This window comes from Vigna umbellata, chromosome 9 (genome assembly GCF_029865625.1).
Source record: "Vigna umbellata cultivar VRB3 chromosome 9, Vumbellata_1.0, whole genome shotgun sequence".
Lineage (NCBI taxonomy): Eukaryota > Viridiplantae > Streptophyta > Magnoliopsida > Fabales > Fabaceae > Vigna > Vigna umbellata.
This window is the reverse complement of record NC_142173.1, coordinates 32,780,387-32,800,031: the sequence shown is the minus strand read 5'-3', so window position 1 is coordinate 32,800,031 and position 19,645 is coordinate 32,780,387. Positions and strand designations below refer to the sequence as shown.

The window sequence follows — 19,645 nt, the reverse complement described above, 5'->3', positions numbered from 1 at the left end:
ATGATATCTTTGTTACAACATGTCTATACTTAATACTTAAATCAAATGATAATTCACATATATCATCCTAGATATTTGATCACAAATTCAAATAATTCTCATAAATCTCAACAACTTTCATATCAAATGCAAATTCCATCAATCTTAATAAGCATTGTCATACAATGTAACTCATTTAAATAAAATCATAAATCAATCACATTTAGAAATTAATGTTCAACGTGAATTTATAAAAACATTCACATTCAATTAATGAGTTAAAGTAACCACAAGAAAAGAAAAGAAAAAGAAAAATGAAATAGCTTCAACAAAAATATTTTCACTTGAGTTAAAATTTGTAATGATATATATTTTCATTTGAGCAAAATAAGACAAAAAAAAAAAGACATTATATTTAACTTTATTTTTGCTTAAGTGAAAATAGATAGAAAATAAGGTTTGAGTCCTTATTCCATCTTTACTTGAGTGAAAATCTTTCGCATGAACGAAAATATAAGAAAAATTAGATTCAACATCATAATCAAACCAAATTTCAATAATAATTTTAAAAGTATTTTAGTCATTCAACTTATAAAGAATTCGAATTATTAATCAAAACCATAATGTGTTCAAGCATCATTCTTTACTCATTTCAAATCAACAGGGGTTCTTTAATTCAAAGTGTGCATATTTTTGCTTATGTCAATTTCATAAATTATCATAATGAAGGATTCAACATTCAAATCAAGGAAACTCTTCAATTAACTTGCATAATCTAGTTTTTAGAATAATATATCAATATCAACAAGAGTATCCACTTTAAAACATTTCAAACAATCATTCATCAAATAAAACTCAATAACATTCAAGTTCAAACATTCAAAATATAATTTTCAACCAATCACGATTCTTGCAAACCAAAACCTAGCTACCAAGTTACCAAGAATGTTTTAACTCAAGTACAAGCTTACTCAAAATTTAGTATAAAGTATGACCAAATTTTAGTATAAGGTAAAACAATTTAAGATGGTTAATTTTTTTAATTAACTCCGTAAAAATTGATGACAAAACTATATAAAAAGTAAGAGAAAAAGAAACCTATAAACTACATAGAAAGTTATTTTATTTGAAAATCTAATAGGTAGATATGTTCTTTAGGTCCTTATGACGAGGTGTTTTTAGATTTAAAAAAAAAATAACATATGAAACAAGGAAAAATAGAAAGAAGGGAGATGTGTTCTTTTTTTAGAGAAAGTGAGGTGAAAAGCAAGAAAAGGAAAGCAAGAAGGAAAGAAACAGGCGCAGAAATCATGAAAAAACTAAAGTTTAAGAATTCCGTAAACTTTATTTTATTTTGTAAAAAGAAAGTATAATTTAGAGGCTAAATACTCTTTTCCCTTTCATTTTATTATTATTGTTTAGAATTCCATAACCTTTTCCTAGGTGATGAAGTTTTAAACCTACACTCCCCTTTCTTAAAATATTTCCTTTCAAAAGAAATAAGTTTTTAAAATGTACTCATTGAACCTCTTTATTTAATTTAGGTTGGACCTTTTTTTTTATAATCCTAATTTGGATGAGAAATTTTTTTATTTAAATAAAGTATTTCAATTACTTCTAAATATAAAAAATGTTAAATATAAAAGTTATTATTTTAAATTTATAACTTCGATGAATAACTTGATGACATATTTAAAAAAATGTCATTTTAAGCTTATTTAATTTAAGTCATTTTAAACAATCAAATTGTTTTCATAAATTTTTAAAATTTATTTTTTATAAAGATTCAAATAATATATTTTATATTAAAACTTTTTTAAAAATAAAATTTCTCCAAACTTTGAAGTGATAAAATAAAGCTTTGAAGTACTAAACCAGCGGAGCAGAGCAAATGTGCCTCGACAATGATGTTACAAAACAAAGTGTCGTGTATTACTTGCCAAATCAGCACCATTTGAACCCTTTATCAGATTCCTTCACTATTCACCACTCATGCGATCGAAGCCTCCCTCTGGTATAAATGAGTTGTGTTACCTCTGCATTGAAAACCAAGACAAAAAGAGTTCTCCAAAGTTCATTGTCTTCACAGTGATTATTGCAGTCATTGTTATCCAAAACAACACCACAGTGATGGCAGGTAATAGGCAGAAGAAGTCTTCTTCCACTTTCTTCTCTATTTTCAACGTCTTCTCATCTAGGAAGTCCAGAGGAGGCTACTATGATGCTCCTGATTCCAGCCGCAGGGTGTGGCCTAGTGATTATGACAAAGGTAACTGGGGTGTTGCTGAGCCAAATATTGACATGAAAGCCGAAGCTTTCATTGCCAAGTACAAGAAACGTGTTTCAGAATCTGCACTCTATCAACTTGACCCTGCTGCTGATAATGCATAATTTCAAACCATATGTATATTTCTTTGTTTCTCTTCGCTGTGAACCTGTGATTTATCCATTAATGTTGCTTCTACCTTCTACCTGGTAGAAATTATGTCAATAAATAATGAAGATATATATGAATAACTTATTGTATACAACAACTTGTCTAGTTGTTCATATATGGATCACCCAACTACAATAGCCTGCTCTTCAGGTGATTTGTAGTCTTCCTTCTTATTGTAATATACTGTGGTTTAGAGATAGCATTTGGCTCTTTCACCATGTATTTTTCTGATAATTACCATTACACTTGTGTAGCACCAATGTTTTCTTCCACGATTTCAGTTACACCCCTTGTTTTGTGTATGTGATTAAAAAATTACATGATAAAACGGTGGAAAGTGTATATGAGTTCATAACTTCTTCCACTTACACTGGCTCTGGTGTTTAATATTTCGCCAGGGCTTCATGCAATTTAGATTTCTCAGAAACTTTAGAGTTTCAACATTCAACAAGTGCATGACATTTGCTTCACTTGTTGAATGTTCAATGTGACGGGAACGTGACTTGGTTATTGTTTGAAATACTCGACTAATATCTGACAGCTTCCTTACAAGAAAAGCTCAAATTACAGCAACATTTTACCCATAGATATTAATCCGTCGATAACTTCCCATTATTAATAGAATTATATAAATGAATAATTTTATATAAGGTATCGATAGAAATATTTATTAGTAAACTTTATTTTATGAAGTTAAATTAACATTTGATATTTCCTTCCCCATTTCACTTTCTTTCCAAACGTGAATTCTTTCTTTCTCCCGTTTGAAAATCTTCCCAAACGCGAACAGAGAAAGGCGAAACGCAGTGCTGTGATGCTACCGTTGACGTTGTCATGGATGCTTTTGTTGGACAACTTCGTCTCCCGCACAAATTGAAAGGGAAGGGTTCCAGCTAACCGAGAGGAGCGAAACACATATACCAGCTTCTTCACCTTATCAATTCGAAAAAAGATAGGATTAATGGTTTGTTCTTGATTCACACTTCTTCTTGATTCCAAATCACGAATTTAGAGGGTCATTATAGGAACTTTGATCAAAAACAGCTAGGAACGCTGTCGCTGGTAACGCCAGCCTTCTTGGTTGTAGTTTGAACTTCTACTAAATATTTTTTTGTCTAAAATAAGATGTTTGGTCCTATAATTGCTCAATCATCGCAGTTTAACTTATACCTAATTTGACACAGTATTATATGTATGAGATTTTATCAAAGAAATTAGTTATCAAGTGCTGTCTTTAGAAAAATGTGTCCCTTGTGATGATGGGAATCTATATATGTAATGGGTGTTGTTAATGTGCTATGAAGTATTAGCTTTTGATTTGAACTTATCTTTTCGTTATTAGCACATGGTTAATTAAACCATCATGTTGATGTAATGGGTTTAACTTGCTGAAGTCTGAAATGTAGTAGATAATATTTAGAACTTATTGTTTGAAACATGTACTAGGATTTAGCAGAGGATGCTGATAACGTGCTGTTTCGATTGGTTGGCTGTTGAATCATTTTCTTCCCCACTTTTTTTTGTTGTTTTTTTCCTTTTATTTTTTAGCATAGTGGTATAGTATGCAAAAATAGACTGTAATCCTTTAAAGCTGGGGAATTGTACATGTTTTCATGTATATATGGTATGTGCACTAAAAATTAAAGGAAGAAGCTGATGAATTGTACAGTTCATTGTTGAAAAAAAAAAAAGTTATCCTTGGAGAAATTAGGTGATTGGCAGCACGTGGAATCCTACTTGTTTCCTCAAGGCACAACGTTGTCCATTGTACATGCATGTTTATCTGTCACGGGTTTGAGTTCGAAGATACAAAATTCCCCTTTTTATTTTCAGCAAACCTTTTCCCTTATGTACCCAATTATTTGCCTTTTCCCTGAATTTACTCCAAAATAAGGCAAATGTGAATGGGGAAAAAAAAGTTTATATTCCACCTAACAAGAAGCAGACCATCTATTCTCACCATACTCTTTCTAAACAACCCATTAACAATTAATGTTTAATGATAAAACATTCAATTGAATTATATATTCAATAAAATATTAAACAAGTTATAAACAATTTTAAGGTGATTGTATATCATGGTTGTATAATATGGTTGTCAACATTTACTATTCTGATAACAAAATTTGAATTGAGTAACAATTTAAATGAAAAAATTAGTCAACCAAATTAATTTATTACATCGAATTAAACTTGTCTATGATTTAACTACTAAACTTTAAATTTATCACCAATTAGCTCGTTATTAAAATATTATAAGATGCACTCCATTGTCATAGTTTATGGACAATGCTTTGGTAACTAATTGGCACAAACTTTAATACAGATTTTATGATTTGAACGTGAGTCGTAACTTTATTTTATCATTTTCCTATATTGAATAAGATACTTTACACCTTTGACCTACATTGTAAGGAGATATATGTAACGAAAATTTTGCATTTGATTTCCCATTATGCCAGAAAATCATAGACTATGATATAGAACTGCCACTCACAAAAGAAAAGTGTTTACATGTTATTTTAAAATTTGTATGTTCCTTTCAAATACTCCAATGTAAATTTATATTGAAGATTCTCACTTCGATATAAATTTACGTCAAAAATTATTCAGTTCAAAATTTACATCATTTAATATATAGTTCGACATGAATTTATATTATATTACATTCATACATAAAACTATCATACCCTTTAATTCAAAGTTTTCCAAGTTTGCACATAATTCACAGTATATATTGAATTACTAAATTAAAATCATAAACCAGGTCCAATTTATTTAACCCTTGTAAAAATATATATTTTATTTCTTTTATATTTAACAAAACATAGCATATGAAAAATTAAGACTTTATAATTAAGAATTAAAGATTTCGTATAAAAAATAATGAGCAACGCATTAAAGAATTAAAAATTTTACACTTCCTCTTCAAATTTTCTTGATTTTAACAATATTTTTTTCCATCATTTTCAAAATTTACTTATATTTCATCTAATAAATTAAATAATTAAATTTTTTAACTCAGTATTACCTTGTAATTACATTAAAATTTTTTTATCTCCCATGTGTTCAATCCGAGATGGTAGGTGGGTTAATTCCAACCTTTTTTATTCATATTAAAAATATTTTTATTTTATACTGAACGTTAAAATAAAATTTGGAAGTGCTTTTACAATTCTAATTTTAGTGAAGAGACTTTTTTGAAGGAAAAATTAAAATAACTTTTATGTTTATTAGTATCTTTTGAATAAACAATAAAAAAATAAATTTTAACAAGGTTATTTAAGAGAGGTTCTAATAACCTTCAGAAAGAAACATGTGTATGGAAGTTTTCTAAACCCTTGATAAGTATCAAGGGTTTTTTTTTTTTTAATCAAACCCCAACTAGAGTAGGTAGAATTTTGATTTCTATTTTCTTTTAACATTTCCTCTGTTATCTCTACCTTGTTGTTTGTATTATTTGATATTAAAATTAGACTTTGTTTTTTTCTCCTTCTATGAATGTTATACACAAATCATAAATAACAAAATTTTAAAATCTTTGTCTTTTATAATTTTTTATTTGTTTCAAGATATACGTATTTGAAAAAAAAAATGCAACAAACATAATGGGGTTTAAAACTCTAAGAAAAAAAATATTGAAATCATATTGGTAACATAATGGGATTCTAAGATAGTAACTGGAGTTTCCCAAATCCTAAGAAGTAACTAGGGTTTTATAAACCTCATATAAGTAACTAGGGTTTCAAACCAGGCAGTACCTTTATTTTGATTTTAAAATAAAGATAACTTATATCTTTCTTTTATTTTGATTTTAAAATTCATATTTTAATTTGCATATTCAAAATTACGCTCTTTTATTTACAACTTTATTAAAATAGATTTTAAATATTTTCAAAGTTCAATAATTAAAAATAATTTTATACATATTTATGATTTGAAAATATTTATTTTTAACAATAATATAAACTATACATTAAAAATATATGTTTATTGTAACTTGGGAATTACATAAAAAAAAAATATTGGTACATAGAAAAGTAGTGATATATATTAGGGTGTGAAAATGCAAAAATAGATAGGGTTTGAAGATTCGTTCCATAATATAATCATTTAACAAGAGGGAGGTATAAAAATGATGGTGGATGTGACATAAAATGAAATTAAAAGTAAGAAGTAGCTTATTAGTGTTGAAACATTAATAATTGATTCGAGTGGCTTTAGCATAAACATTCTGCAGAAGGCCTTTACGTCTGTGGTGTTTAAGCTCTCTCTTTGGCTACCTTCCATCGACTCATTGATCCTCAAACATCAATCTTCACGGCACAACATGTGCCATGCACCCTCCAAAGTGAACAAAGACAAGTAAACATCATAGAATTTCAAAACAAAGAGAATCCATGAAATAACCCTCAGTTTTTACAGATTCCTCCTTGCCTTGTCTTGTCTTCTTTTTCTTTCTTTTGCGATTCAGAACCAAAAAAGAGAAACCCTTCAGCAGTCATATATGCCAGCCAGCTAGCTTGCTTAAAGTTACTCATACATCCACTCTTATATGTGAATCTTTTTTCTTACAAATTTACTGGATCCGATGCTGCCCATCTATATTTGTGAAGGTTATTCCTCTTTCTTTGGATATCATAGGAATTCCATTTGATGGTTCGTGTCTTTCCTAACCCATTCTTTTTGCTTTATAGACCCTCCAACTCGAATCAACCCTTTCTAGCTCGCTGTTCATCATTTCTTTTCAAATTAATTATTGAAAAATTACTATATATAGCAATCTCTGATTAAGTCCTGATACACACCATTTACTTTACTGTATAATAATTTGAGATATTTTGATCTAATCATCCACATAGAAAAAAAGTTACTAACTTATATGTATATAAGTGTGAGGGAGTCTAACATTTGACTGAGAAAGTTAAATACTGTTTTGAATTCAACATGGTGTGAATCTTTTTATGTGAATTGGGTTTGAGTTACATTAATGTAATCTTTCACTGAGAAACTATTGAAGTGATGTTAATGGAGAATAATGCATATATCAAGTTATATTGATCTGGAATAAGCATCTCAGAAGATTGAAAATCTAAAATTGCTGCTGCTATGATATTTGTGACAGTCACAGTGGTCCAAAGAGTAAATATCTTAATTCTTCTCCTTGAATTATTCACAACTCACTTACCACAGGAGCTTTGGCATATTCCATTCAAATGCAAAGGCAAATTCTGAACTGGTGGAAGTCAATGCAGAAGAAGAGTGAGTCAAAGACATCTTCATGTTTCTAATACCTATATCAGTATATAAGGAAGGGCAAAGGGTAACGTGAAATTATCTTCCCGTCAAAGAATCAGTAATAGCTCATGTTTGTGGTCAAAAGTAAGCAAGAACAATCCCACAATCTTCATTGATCCAAATATAAATTTACTTTACGATGGAACAAAATAAGCACCTTCTCTATTATTACCTCTTTACTGTTTCTAAGAATCATGTTGAATTGACCCTTTAGCAGGAAACTTTTACCTTGAATTCATAAAAGACTTCTGTGTTCAAACCTACGCTTAAGGACTCATCATTGGCTCGTTTTGACATTTTTTAGCAAAAATGTGTTCTGAAAAACTTGTAGGATTATTTCATTGTAATTTTATTAATAGGAAAAAAAATGGGTGGTTTTGTGAAATTTGAGCAGTAAAAGTGTTTCTTTGAGAAATTAAAGTTGTGCTGAAAAAGTGATGGAATTTGTGTCCAAGTCTTTTCGAAATGGACTGATGAATATACAAATTTCCCTGTAATGGTCGATATAAATGAATAGCTTTCACTCCTTTTATTCCTTCAACATAGGAGAATCGTGTTCTGGCGTGAAAGATTTCTCCCAAACTTAAAGGAAAAAGGGTGCATGTACATAATGGTTGATGCACACCGAATGGTGCACATAGAGATTCACAATCTCAAATGTCACAGTGAAGACACTTGTATATTGTTCAAGTCAATTCAACTACATACGTGCATGTGTGAAGTGTGTGTTCACACATATATACCATTAATCTGAAGCCTTTCATTTTATGTTTGTTCGACTCACGAATAAATAAAGCATCACACTGTTGCAAGAAAGAATGGCTAAACATGATTTTTCTATCAACAACACATTTCCAGAATTCTAATCAAATTTAATTTCAATGGTCATTACCATTGAAAAAGGAAAAACCTTTTATCTGGGGCATCATATATATTGCATTCAAGCATATCTTCAACCTATTGAAATGTTTCACACAACAGGAGGTGGATGGAACGTTTCATTCAATACATATTAAAGTTTCAATTTTTCATAAATATATAGGTTATAGAGTTATGGGTTTCAGTTCTAGGGCTAGCATTTTTCAAAGATTGGATTTCTAAGTTTTTAGTGCTGTGAATTGATTTGATGTCTCATGATCTGATTCCATGTGATATTTTGAGATATTGTTTGGTTTAAGAGATTTTGGTATTGAAATGACTACTTTATGTTGTTAAGATTAGTTAATAATATAGTATTTCTTTAGATTTAGGTGCTACTGCTGATGAATATGGAATTTAAAATCTTATTAATTTAAAAAATTATTTCAAATTAGTTGCAAGTTATCTTAAATATATAATTCATTAATATTTATTAATAACAACAAATTTTGTACAAGTTACAAAAAAATTTTAAATTTATTATAATCAGATTTTATTGTTCCTTCACAGAATTATAGTAATCCTCTAAATAAATAAACAACACTTATTTACTTCATTTAAAAGTCTTGATGAAATACAATAAGATTTATTATAAGAAAATGTTTTAAAATCCCTCGAAATCATAACCTAATACATATAAAACATTAATTATTAAATAAAATAAATATTTTTAATTGTCTAAATAGTTTAGCTGTATAGCACATAAAATAATAATATTTAATCAAAATACCTATGAGCAAATGATAAAGTTTTATAAGGATATAATTGACTTTAATTAACCTTTTTAAGCAAGTCAATGATAAAATCAAAAATTTTAAATTTTAAATGGTTAAAATACATTGAAAGAATACATTAATGTGGGTTCTTATTTTTATTAAATTAACATACAGTATCTAAATTAAACTATTTTCAGTTTCTTAGAAATTTAGATTTGGTCCATAGGATTTTTGTTAAAGGGCATAAAATTTGTTTTTGGTAAAGTTTTTCATATATAATTGTAGAAATAGGAAAAATAAAAATGAAAATTGAAAGATGTTTTTCAAAAAATAAAATTATATTATTTCTTAAAAAAATTATTTCAAAAATATTAATGATTTTTTATAAACTACCTTATATATAAGTTAAAATTAATTTATAAAACATTATGTATTATTTTCTTTTAAAAAATTGATTTTGATGGTCGCTGAGAAGGACCTTGGCCCCCAAATTTATTTGTATATAATTTCTTTTAATATATTTATATATTTGGTATCTTAAAAAAATTATATATTAATATAAAAAATTTATATTTCTAAAATATTTGTCGAAAATTTGTCACTGGTAATATTTGTAATATTGTAGGGATATATTATAGAAAGAAAGAAGTAGAAGATAGTCGATTTTAAAACAAGTTATTTATTCATAAGATTTTGTGATTTGTAGACGATGTTATTTCAATTCAATAAAATCTTATTGTATTTTAAAGTGGACTAGGAGAAGTCGCAAGTAATTCAACCCTATTCCCGAGATCATCCGCATGCAAAAAGAAAGTTCAAATTTAGTATTTTATTTAATAATTGGGCTTTAGCTAGAATGAGACCAGACCCAATAAGATATGGATCCGACAAAACTTGTGACCCACCTAACCCAGCATATCACTCACGCTAGTCAGTTGTCAGATATAGCCCATGACACACTTAAAAAATAAAACAATAGTATGGAGGATTTTTTAAGGAAGGTTGAATTGGGCCTAGCCTCCTTCCCCATGCATCATAGTCCAAAATATGTTCAATTTCTCATCTCTAATTCTCTTAGAAGAGTGGAGAGAACTAACAGAATAATACACAGCTATGAAAAAGGAATTGTTGAACTAGTCACTGTGAATCATGAGGGAGAACATGGACATAATGGCGCTAGGAATTATTAGGGAATTCATATAAAATGTTGGTTCCTATCAGCAGACTCCTTTTTCCACATTAGAGACAACTGCAAAAGCTCAAGTAGGAGTAAGAGGAAACATTGGGAGATACAACAAATAAGATTCAAGCAAAATTGACCAAATGAAAAAATGCTTCAAGCATAATTTCAGTTTCTGTGACACCAGAAGGAGGAAAAAAGTCTAGCATAAATAAGATTTTGTTTAGATGGATGAGTGAACATAAAAGAAAAGCTAATATTTGATCATAATTGGAGTGTCATTTGTCGAGTAGAATATAACAAGTTCTTGCCGAAGATGGTTTGATTTCAAGGAGAAGACCAACAGATGTGTTAAAAAAGTAATTCACATGGAAGATTATTAACTAAAAGAGGTAGGGAAGACTGCAACTTCAGGATAAACAAACAAACCTTTGTTGCCCTAAATTGAATTATCCAAATTTGGTTTCTGATAGTCATTTAATTTATGTAGCAGACTCACATGGTGGTACAATACTTGATTATGAACAAAATTTCATCCAAATAAGCAGGTATTTAAATTGTAAACAACACATTATTGCAGTGACAACGGTATAAATAACCACATCACCCTGACTGCTGACTGCACAGGTTTGCATTGACCAGCAAACTAACAGTGACTGTAATTGTTGTTATCTGATTTGAGCTTTGACATAATAATTTTAACTCGATTCTAAATTTTATGGAATAGAATAGGTATTTTGCTCCTACATTTCAATCTAAGCTTGCATTAGATTCTTATTGCTTAAAAGTACCAAAATTTAAGCATGGCATCTCTTGTTCTGTGATTAAGAGGAGTAAAATGGTAGAAATTGAAGTGTTTTATTTAAATGTTCTGAAAGACACTACATAGACTCACAATTGAGGTCGTCCATCTTGATTTTAGTTTCCTTCAGAGTGTTCTCAATGAGCTTTTTGAGTTGTTTGAGTTCTTGAACATCAGTCGGGAGGTCTTCACCTTGCATGTAGCTGAACAAGGACAAGATCTTCTCCTTCTCTTGATTCTCCTGACGCAGCTTCTTCAACTGTTCCTGGGCTTTGGCAATCCTCTGAATGAGGAAACTCTCTTGGTTCACATTCTTGCTTTCATCAATAACAGATGCATCCAGATACCTCTGAATCACTTGCTTTGCTCCCTCAGGATCTGGCCAAATCTCTGGCTTAGCTTCAAAAGGACTTGAAATTATTGCGCAGGCTGGGATCCCACACAGAATCGTCAGTTCCCTCACCTTCTTAATGATACCCTTCTTCCTTTTCTTGTACGTCGATTTCCTTGCCGTCACATCACTGATATACGCAAGTTTCACTTTCTGCCTAGTCATGCCTACAATTGCCAAAAAAACCTAATAACAATTGACAATCTCATTTCATGTAATATCTTCTCTCTAAACCTTATGCTCTTTATAAAGCCCCATCTCATCTTTTCCAGTTTAAATTCCTGAAATCATTGACATTTTACACCGATTGCATTTGCGCATTGAATTGGAAAATAATTAAAAAATATGCGCCATAAATAGCTACACCTTAATGCATTGCCATATTTAGAGAATATTCAAGATATGGATCTTTTACTAACCCTTGTGCTTTCGCAGAAACAGCAAGAAAGTTTACCAGTCTTCCATCGTTCCATCGGTTCGTTTGCAAGAGAGAGGAAGGAGTAAGAAAATTAAAAAAAGAAATGTGGATCCCACTGCCTCTATTGAGTTCCTTTAGATAGATTAATTCGCATTTCACTTTCCTTGTCCGATACAATAATTCAATTTTCACCAAATTCGCTTTTTTTTTCAAATCTTTTCTTAAAGTTAAAATTCTAATATTAAACTTTACCAAAAGTAAACATTTCCCATTTTTTAAATATTTAATAACTAAAAATGGTTCTAGCATAAGATAATAATTAATAATTCCAAATATATTTATATTGGGTACTATTTCAAGATCGAAAAGATAAACATGACGACATTATCCGTGTCAGAACTGAACAAGAGAGATTAATCACAAAAACTAGTCTTAAAAACGATCGAAGAATTGAAATTTTGGTTAAAATCAATAAAAAAAACTAATTGCAGTAGTCAGTAAAATATGCTTAATACATCATTTTGGCTTTTTAAATATTTAAATATTTAATTTTTTTATTCAAGTATATATATATAGTTAATATTTTGACTTTTGTATATGTATTAATGTTGAGAATGTATAAAACTATGTATTATTTTTAGTTTCTTGTATATTATATAGTTACAATGTTATTCCATGCATTTTTTAAATTATTATTATTATTATTATTACTTTATTAATACTGGTTCAATTATGATGGAATCTTGAATTAATGCATTAACTGTTTGAGTGATGAATCTAGTTTTAAAAATATTGTTTGTAAAATATGATTGATAAATAAGAGACTAATATTATGTTATGAGAAATGGAAAGTAAACTAACAAAACCAGTAGTAGAATTCACCACGCCACTCAAAACTATTTTGATTTGGTATTTTCAATGGGCCAATGCTAGATTGGGTCTTGTGTGGCCCAACTATATGATGCTTTGACAAATAAGGATTTTCTTTTTGTATTTTCATTTTTTTTTCTGCACCTCCAAATGTTACTCTGATATCAAATATGTCCCTCCTAAATACATATAAAAAATATTAAATTAATTAAGTAAGCAATTATTACTTTTTAGTAAACGTATTTACTATAAAACATGATATATTTACTGAGATTCTTACACAGTCACTTTCTCTTTCAGAAGCAACAACGTTTTCTCTCTAATTCAATTTTAACTTCAACTTTCTTCTTGGAACAGCGTTTAATTTCAAATTTATTCTTTCGTTCATGTTTAAAACCTTTTTTCATTTTTTGTTTATCTTCGTTTAAAATAAGTATACTTATTCATTTCAGTATTGAAACTTCCTTCATCTTCGTTTGCTCTTATATTAAAATATGATTCTCATAATTTCATCTTTTTGTTGTTTTCTATACTCCTAGTCTTCATCAAAACTTGTTAAGTAATAGGCAACTATTAGAAAAAGACTCATAATTGTCTATTTTCTTTGAAAGTTTGGCATAAAGAAATGTAATGTTTAAGTTTTTTCATACTAAATGATGATTGGTTATGGCATATACGCTTTGTACATTATCACTTTTTTGATTAAATTTTTTACTTATCTATTATAAATGTTTCAAAAAGTGTTTGTGAGACGTAGGAAATTGGAAAAAAAACACAAAAAATCTTTTCAAACTAGAAAGTCTTGGAGAATAAGAAATGTAATGAAGATTGTTCATTTAGATTTGTGTATGGTAAAGATACCAACCCATGACTGGTAGTAGGTATTTCAGTACTTTTGTTGATGACTTTAACAAAAAAGTTTGGGTATACTTTTTGAAAGAGAAATTAAAAGCAAGTGATGCCATTAAGTAATTTAAGGCCTTTGTGGTGAAATAAAGTGGTTGCAAGATTAAAGCGTTGAGGACAGATAGAGGCTAAGAATATCTTGCTTGTGCAAATTTCTTTGAACACTATGGGATTCAACATCAACTGACAACTAGATATACTCCTCAACAAAATGAAGCGATAGAAAGAAAGAATGGAATCATCGTAGACATGGTGAGATGCATGCTTAAAGCCAAATAATTGCCCAAAGAATATTAGGCAAAAGTTGTTTCTACTGTTGTGTATATTTTGAACATGTGTCCATCAAAGAGTGTTTGTGATAAAACACCAGAAGAAGCTTGGAGGCAAAGAGGGCCCTCAATTCAAAACTCATAATTTTTGGATGTATAACATGTGTCCATGTACTAGATAAACTCAAAAAGAACCTTGATGTCAAAGGAAAAAAGAACATCTTCATTTGTTATAGTATTAACTCAAAGGCTAAGAAAGTAGTCATCAATAGATACGTGACATTTAATGAAGAAGGAATGTGGGATTGGTCTTAGAAAGCTCCAAAGGAAGTTACAATAATTCCATAAATTTACGAAGAAGAGAACGATAATGTAGATTCAACACTAAATGAGTCAGAAACATCAAAGAGACAGACCAAATTAAAGGACTTTGTTGTGGGAGATGACAATGATCCATCTAATGAAGAAATTATCAATTTTTCTTTATTTTTAGATTGTGAACTTGTAATATATAAAGAAGCTTCAAATAATCAACATTGAAAGAAAGCGATGAATGAAAAAATGCATGTCATTTAGAAGAGTCAAACATGGAAGCTGATAGATTTACCAACAAACAAAAGGTCAATTAGAGTAAAGTAGGTATACAAAACTAAGTACAAATCCAATGGAGAAATTGATTGCTTCAAAGTAAGGTTAGCAGTAAAAGGATATAAACAAAAATCAAGTATTGATTATTTTAAAATATTTGCTATTATGGTAATATTAGATACAATTTATATGATTATCTCTCTATTAACTCAAAATAATTGAAAATTTCATCAAATAGATGTTATGTCTACTTTCCTGAAGGTATTTTGGAAGAAGAAATGTATTTTGAACAACCTACAGGAAATTGAAGGCAAAAAGATAAAGTTTATAAATTAAATAAGGCATTGTATGGCTTAAAAATACCCTTTAATAATTGTTTCATCTTTTAACCCTTTCTTTGTTTTACAATAAAGAGAAAAAAGATTTTTCTTGACGAAGTTATCGAACCTGATATCTGCTCTACTTATGAAATGAGACTTTCTCTCTCTTTTTCTTTCTTAGACATAACTCCAATATAATGACGATAAACTTTTTCTGCTTGCTTTGTCTATCAAATTACTCCATGGCTGAAAATTTTGGATGTTTTATGACTACATCTATTGAATAATTAAGGTTGTGCTTGCTTGTTAGAGAAGGTAGAAAATGAGGGAAGTGAAAATGAGACGAGATTGAAATGCTTTGATTTGATATGTAATTGGGTTGGGATGAGTCTGGAAAGGTCTTTTATGCTTACTTTTGTGTTGTGGGGGGATTTGCACATGTGTGTCTTGAGGAGGATATGCTCCATTTTTGGATGGCTAGGTGGAATATTAGTGATGGTTTTTATTTTCAGTTACATGTTAGGTGGACAGGACAAAAGTAGGTTATGAATAATTTTCTGCCGACATTCATCCTATGGAACAAACAAAACTTGTATGACTACTGTGAAATTGTGTTGCACTGTGGTTTCAATTGCTCCAAACATATGCTGGACAAAACAAATTAAACATGATTTTTGTTCCAATGTTTTATAGCCTCCTAAGTATTTATCTATTCATTTGCTTTGCAACCAAAACAAGTAAATCTCGTGTTATACGCCATTCCCTTTTGTCAAATATAGATGGCATGCTGTTGCTTTGCGGACTTGGGATGCCCAGCATGAAACACCTGGGATTTGTAGGATGGCCTTTGATGGATTTTGTTCTCATTGCCCATTAAGCTTTTTATAATATTACTCTTTGAATTTATATGATCCAATGTTTTTATGTTTTTAGTTCAGATTATCAAGAATATACATTAACGAAACACATGTAAATCTTTTGGGAAACTATACCTTAATTTTGATTTTATTATGTTAAAGATTTGGTAAAGTTGTCAAAGAGTTAACTATGAAGTCTCATGGTGATTTCATAATAGATTTTTAATAGTTTGTTTAGTACACCTACCATTACTGGATTTTGCTCAACAAACAATGTAGATCAAGATTTGTGGTTTGCCTTCAAGTTTGTAGGTTTCTAAAAGTAATCCTTTCATTGGTTTTTTGTGGTCTGTACGTGTAGGATAGTGACAGCGAATAATTTTTGTTTTCTTATTACATGTGGTGATTGAATATATGCCAAACCAATCATGCATTGATATTACAATGTTATCATTTTAGGATTTTCCAATTTTCCTGACTGCAGATACATTAGGTGCCGCTAAGCATAATTTGTAGTTGCACAAAAACACATATACTCATACATGCTTTTAAAGTTCTCTAGCTCCCCTGATTTAAATGTGTTGAACTGCCGCTGATATACATGATTACTATTTAAAAAGTTGTACGCATACCAAAGGAGTATGAAGGACTTCCCGCACAATTGAGAACTTCTCAGGTACGTGTCAGGTGTTATATATATATATATATATTATTTTATTATCCCGATTAAACGTGTCAGATTTCCCGAACTCTCCTTTTTCCATGATTTAATGAACTGTCACTAAAGATTTTGGAAATGTAGTTTGATACGTTAGTCATTGCCTGATTTTATAAACGCCTTGTCCCAAGTGTCTCTGTTTGCCACTTTCCAATTGTTAGATTAATTGTATTAAAATAAGTTGTTGTTCCAATTAGGCCGCTAAATCTGTTATGTTTGTCACGCCAACAAGTTATTTTACTACGATAATGTGATATGGACCACGTACGAAAGATGGTCAAATTCTTAGTAGATAAGATTGTATTACTGAAGTTGTCGTATCACCATGGTTTAAATAACTAAAATAGAGATGACCTGTACAATAGTTATTAGGTTTGAGTAGAAAAAAACAACTCATTTCCTAACACCTAAATAACAGAACTCGTGACATTTGTTTCTACAATATGCACATTCATATTTTTTAGAATTGCACATTGGAGAATTCCAAAGGAACCACATTCCACAACACTTTCATGGCTCCCCTTGTTGATGGCTTTCCCGGTTGGTGGCGAAAAACAATGCCACTGGGGTAGCAGCTTGTATCATAGCAGAGGCTAAACCATGTTGAGGCATGAAAGAGTAAGATGAAAATTACTATGATTCTTTATTGACAAAAACAAATTAATAATTATAGCTGCCAGAGAAGGATCCATGCTCAACCCCTATAAACTAGCGAATCAAGAGTGTAAAAGAAGGGTTGACAGAAAGAGTACAAAATAAGGAAATCCTTCATGAATTTCCTTTACTTGTTTCTTTCCTGCTCAACTTCTCAAGAGACTCCAGACAAATTTATCATCGTTTCTGCTACTATTTATGTTTAAACGTATTAAATAAAAATTAAACTGTTAGCACTGAATTATTTACTTATTTATCAAGGACATAATGATATTGAATTTGATTCTTTCGTAATATCATTGGACGATGATATTATTAGGCGAGATAATTATCGTTAACTTTTTTTTTTTCTTTGTCTTAAAGATAAGAATGAATATGTGCAAAGGGCTCAATAATACAAGAACCTTGTCCCCATCGAACAGATGAATGACATCGACAGAACACCTTTACCTGTTTAACATAAAGTCAAAAGCGTTCTCACAAATCTAACCAGTATGTAATAAGAAAAAATTTCAATTTATTCATTTGAAAGTCAAGAATAGCACAATTTACATTACATACTTGAACAAGACCATTGGTACAAATCAAATTGTGTATTTCAAATCGATTAACACTAGAGACTACATACAAGCTACACACTCCACTCTCGCTTAAGCTAAAAACAAAGGAATTTTAGAAACAGAGCATAAAAAAAATTATGACATTGACAATGATGTAGTAAAGAAACACTGATATCTGAGTTGAATGACAGAAACGATCATAACATTTGTTTATTGCCTTCCTGCCAAAAGAAACATCATTTCATCAGTGAAATTAGAAGGTCCACCATAAAAGTAAAGCTACTCAAAGCTAAACCCAGTAACCCACTTCAAATTCCTTCAATCACAATTATTATCAGGAGAAATTAGCATAAAAGTAGTGCGAGGTGTAACAACATGCCCTTCTCTGTATAAACTTCTCTCTTCATTCTTAATTACAACTAGTTACTTCTGAATGAATATTTTGTGCTTTCTTTCTCTATAAAGGAAAGAAGGAAAAAAAAAAAGATATGGGTTTCATCTTAATGTGACTGAGTAGAACAGGGTACTAGAGACCGCTGCCAGAAGCCCAAAAAATTACAACAGCCAAATTATTTCAAACCCAAATTCCTTGAAGTAAATTAAATGTTTACTTTACAAGAGAAAAAGATAATCCCACGGCTTTAACAAAATGAGAATCTTCCATGTAAAAGGACCACTTACAAAAGTTAAAGTATGATCACTTGGTTATGGCATAGACAGCATAGATAATTCCAGGTATATAACCAAAAAGGGTTAGCACCAAACAAATCCAGAACTCCACCTGCACCAACAAACCGTCAACCATGTATTGTATTAGCCACACTCTAAATTCCCTAACACGAAACAAAAAGTAATAACCAAAATTTCTTGAAAAATCTTTGTGCAAAGAAAAAACATGTAAAATTTATGAACACCTTGCAGCCATATTTGAGAAAGACTCCAAGAGGAGGCAAGATGATAGCAAGAAGGATGTCTATGCATTTAGCTGTACCGTCACCTGCCATTTTTGCTCTCTGGATTTCCTTAACTTAAAAAGCTTTTCTTTGTGAAGTTGCAACTCACAAAAAAATACAGAGGAACAATTCTGATTAGAACGAAACACTGAAAACCTTTAACCGCCTAATTTGTGAGTTGAGACGAAACCCAAGAATTCTGCATGCTTATTTATAAGCCACGTACACACAGCCACGGATTCACGTGGCATCTTTTCATTGGACCTAAGAACGCGGTTGCTTCACCTCACGTAAATCCCGTGTGCCGTTATGCTGCTAAACGTCATACTAAGGAACTATTCTTTAAATAAAAATATCTTAGGGTTCCCTCAACTAAAGTTCTCATGAATCCATGTTCTTTTAATTGGATAATTATATTAAAAAAGAAAAATTACTTAGCAGACAAAATAATTTCAATGATGTTATTTAATGATGTCTACATTTTGGGGGGGGGCAAAACGAGTGAATTAAAATAGACGGTAACGTTAAGTTTGGATTAGAAGGAGAATGGGACATGCCAGATGTAAGGTTGGCATCATGCAACAGAGGACAGAGAGGAGTGTTTGGGGTGCCACGTGGGGGCTATAGTAAGTAAGTGAAAATACTAACACACGCAATCAAAGTCAAACGACAGAGTGTGAAAGCTGAAAACATCGACGGCTAGTAGGTTGCCACGCTAAAGAGAAGCAACGGCGCTGATGAAGGCAAGCTTTATGGGGTTCCATGTTACAACCGACCTCTCATGTGTGCCACACCCCTTTATCTTTTTTTC

At 30.3% G+C, this 19,645-nt stretch overlaps 2 protein-coding genes and 1 pseudogene across 4 annotated transcripts; 1 reads left to right on the top strand and 2 right to left on the bottom strand.

Moving 5' to 3' along the window:
• The first annotated feature begins 2,028 nt into the window (after window positions 1-2,028).
• Window positions 2,029-2,743, top strand: LOC148193280 (uncharacterized). The gene has a single exon (XM_088098029.1). It carries the CDS (start codon window positions 2,110-2,112, stop codon window positions 2,368-2,370), a length of 261 nt encoding a protein of 86 aa, XP_087954155.1. The 5' UTR covers window positions 2,029-2,109; the 3' UTR covers window positions 2,371-2,743.
• An 8,624-nt stretch (window positions 2,744-11,367) lies between these two features.
• LOC124845598 (agamous-like MADS-box protein AGL80 pseudogene) lies at window positions 11,368-12,258 on the bottom strand (annotated as a pseudogene). Its single transcript, XR_015782396.1, has 2 exons — window positions 12,141-12,258; window positions 11,368-11,888 (listed from the first exon to the last, which is right to left on the bottom strand). The product of XR_015782396.1 is annotated as an agamous-like MADS-box protein AGL80 pseudogene (transcript).
• A 5,560-nt stretch (window positions 12,259-17,818) lies between these two features.
• On the bottom strand, window positions 17,819-19,113 carry LOC124845600 (hydrophobic protein RCI2B-like). Of its 2 annotated transcripts, XM_088098994.1 has the most exons (3): window positions 18,796-19,113; window positions 18,563-18,662; window positions 17,819-18,102 (listed from the first exon to the last, which is right to left on the bottom strand). In XM_088098994.1, exons 1-2 carry the CDS (start codon window positions 18,883-18,885, stop codon window positions 18,579-18,581), a joined length of 174 nt encoding a protein of 57 aa, XP_087955120.1. In that variant the 5' UTR covers window positions 18,886-19,113; the 3' UTR covers window positions 17,819-18,102; window positions 18,563-18,578. The 2 variants fall into 2 exon arrangements, with proteins under 2 accessions (XP_087955120.1, XP_087955119.1); XM_088098993.1 differs by having other exon boundaries at window positions 18,007-18,662; window positions 18,796-19,096.
• Between the last annotated feature and the right edge of the window lie 532 nt (window positions 19,114-19,645).

Excerpts from the sequence above, each read along its gene's own strand:
- LOC148193280 (XM_088098029.1), top strand. The coding sequence starts at position 2,110 with ATGGCAGGTAATAGGCAGAAGAAGTCTTCTTCCACTTTCTTCTCTATT.
- LOC124845600 (XM_088098994.1), bottom strand. The coding sequence starts at position 18,885 with ATGGCAGGTGACGGTACAGCTAAATGCATAGACATCCTTCTTGCTATC. Across the intron at positions 18,663-18,795 it reads TTCTCAAATATGGCTGCAAG|GTGGAGTTCTGGATTTGTTT; the intron begins GTGTTCATAAAT and ends TTGTTGGTGCAG.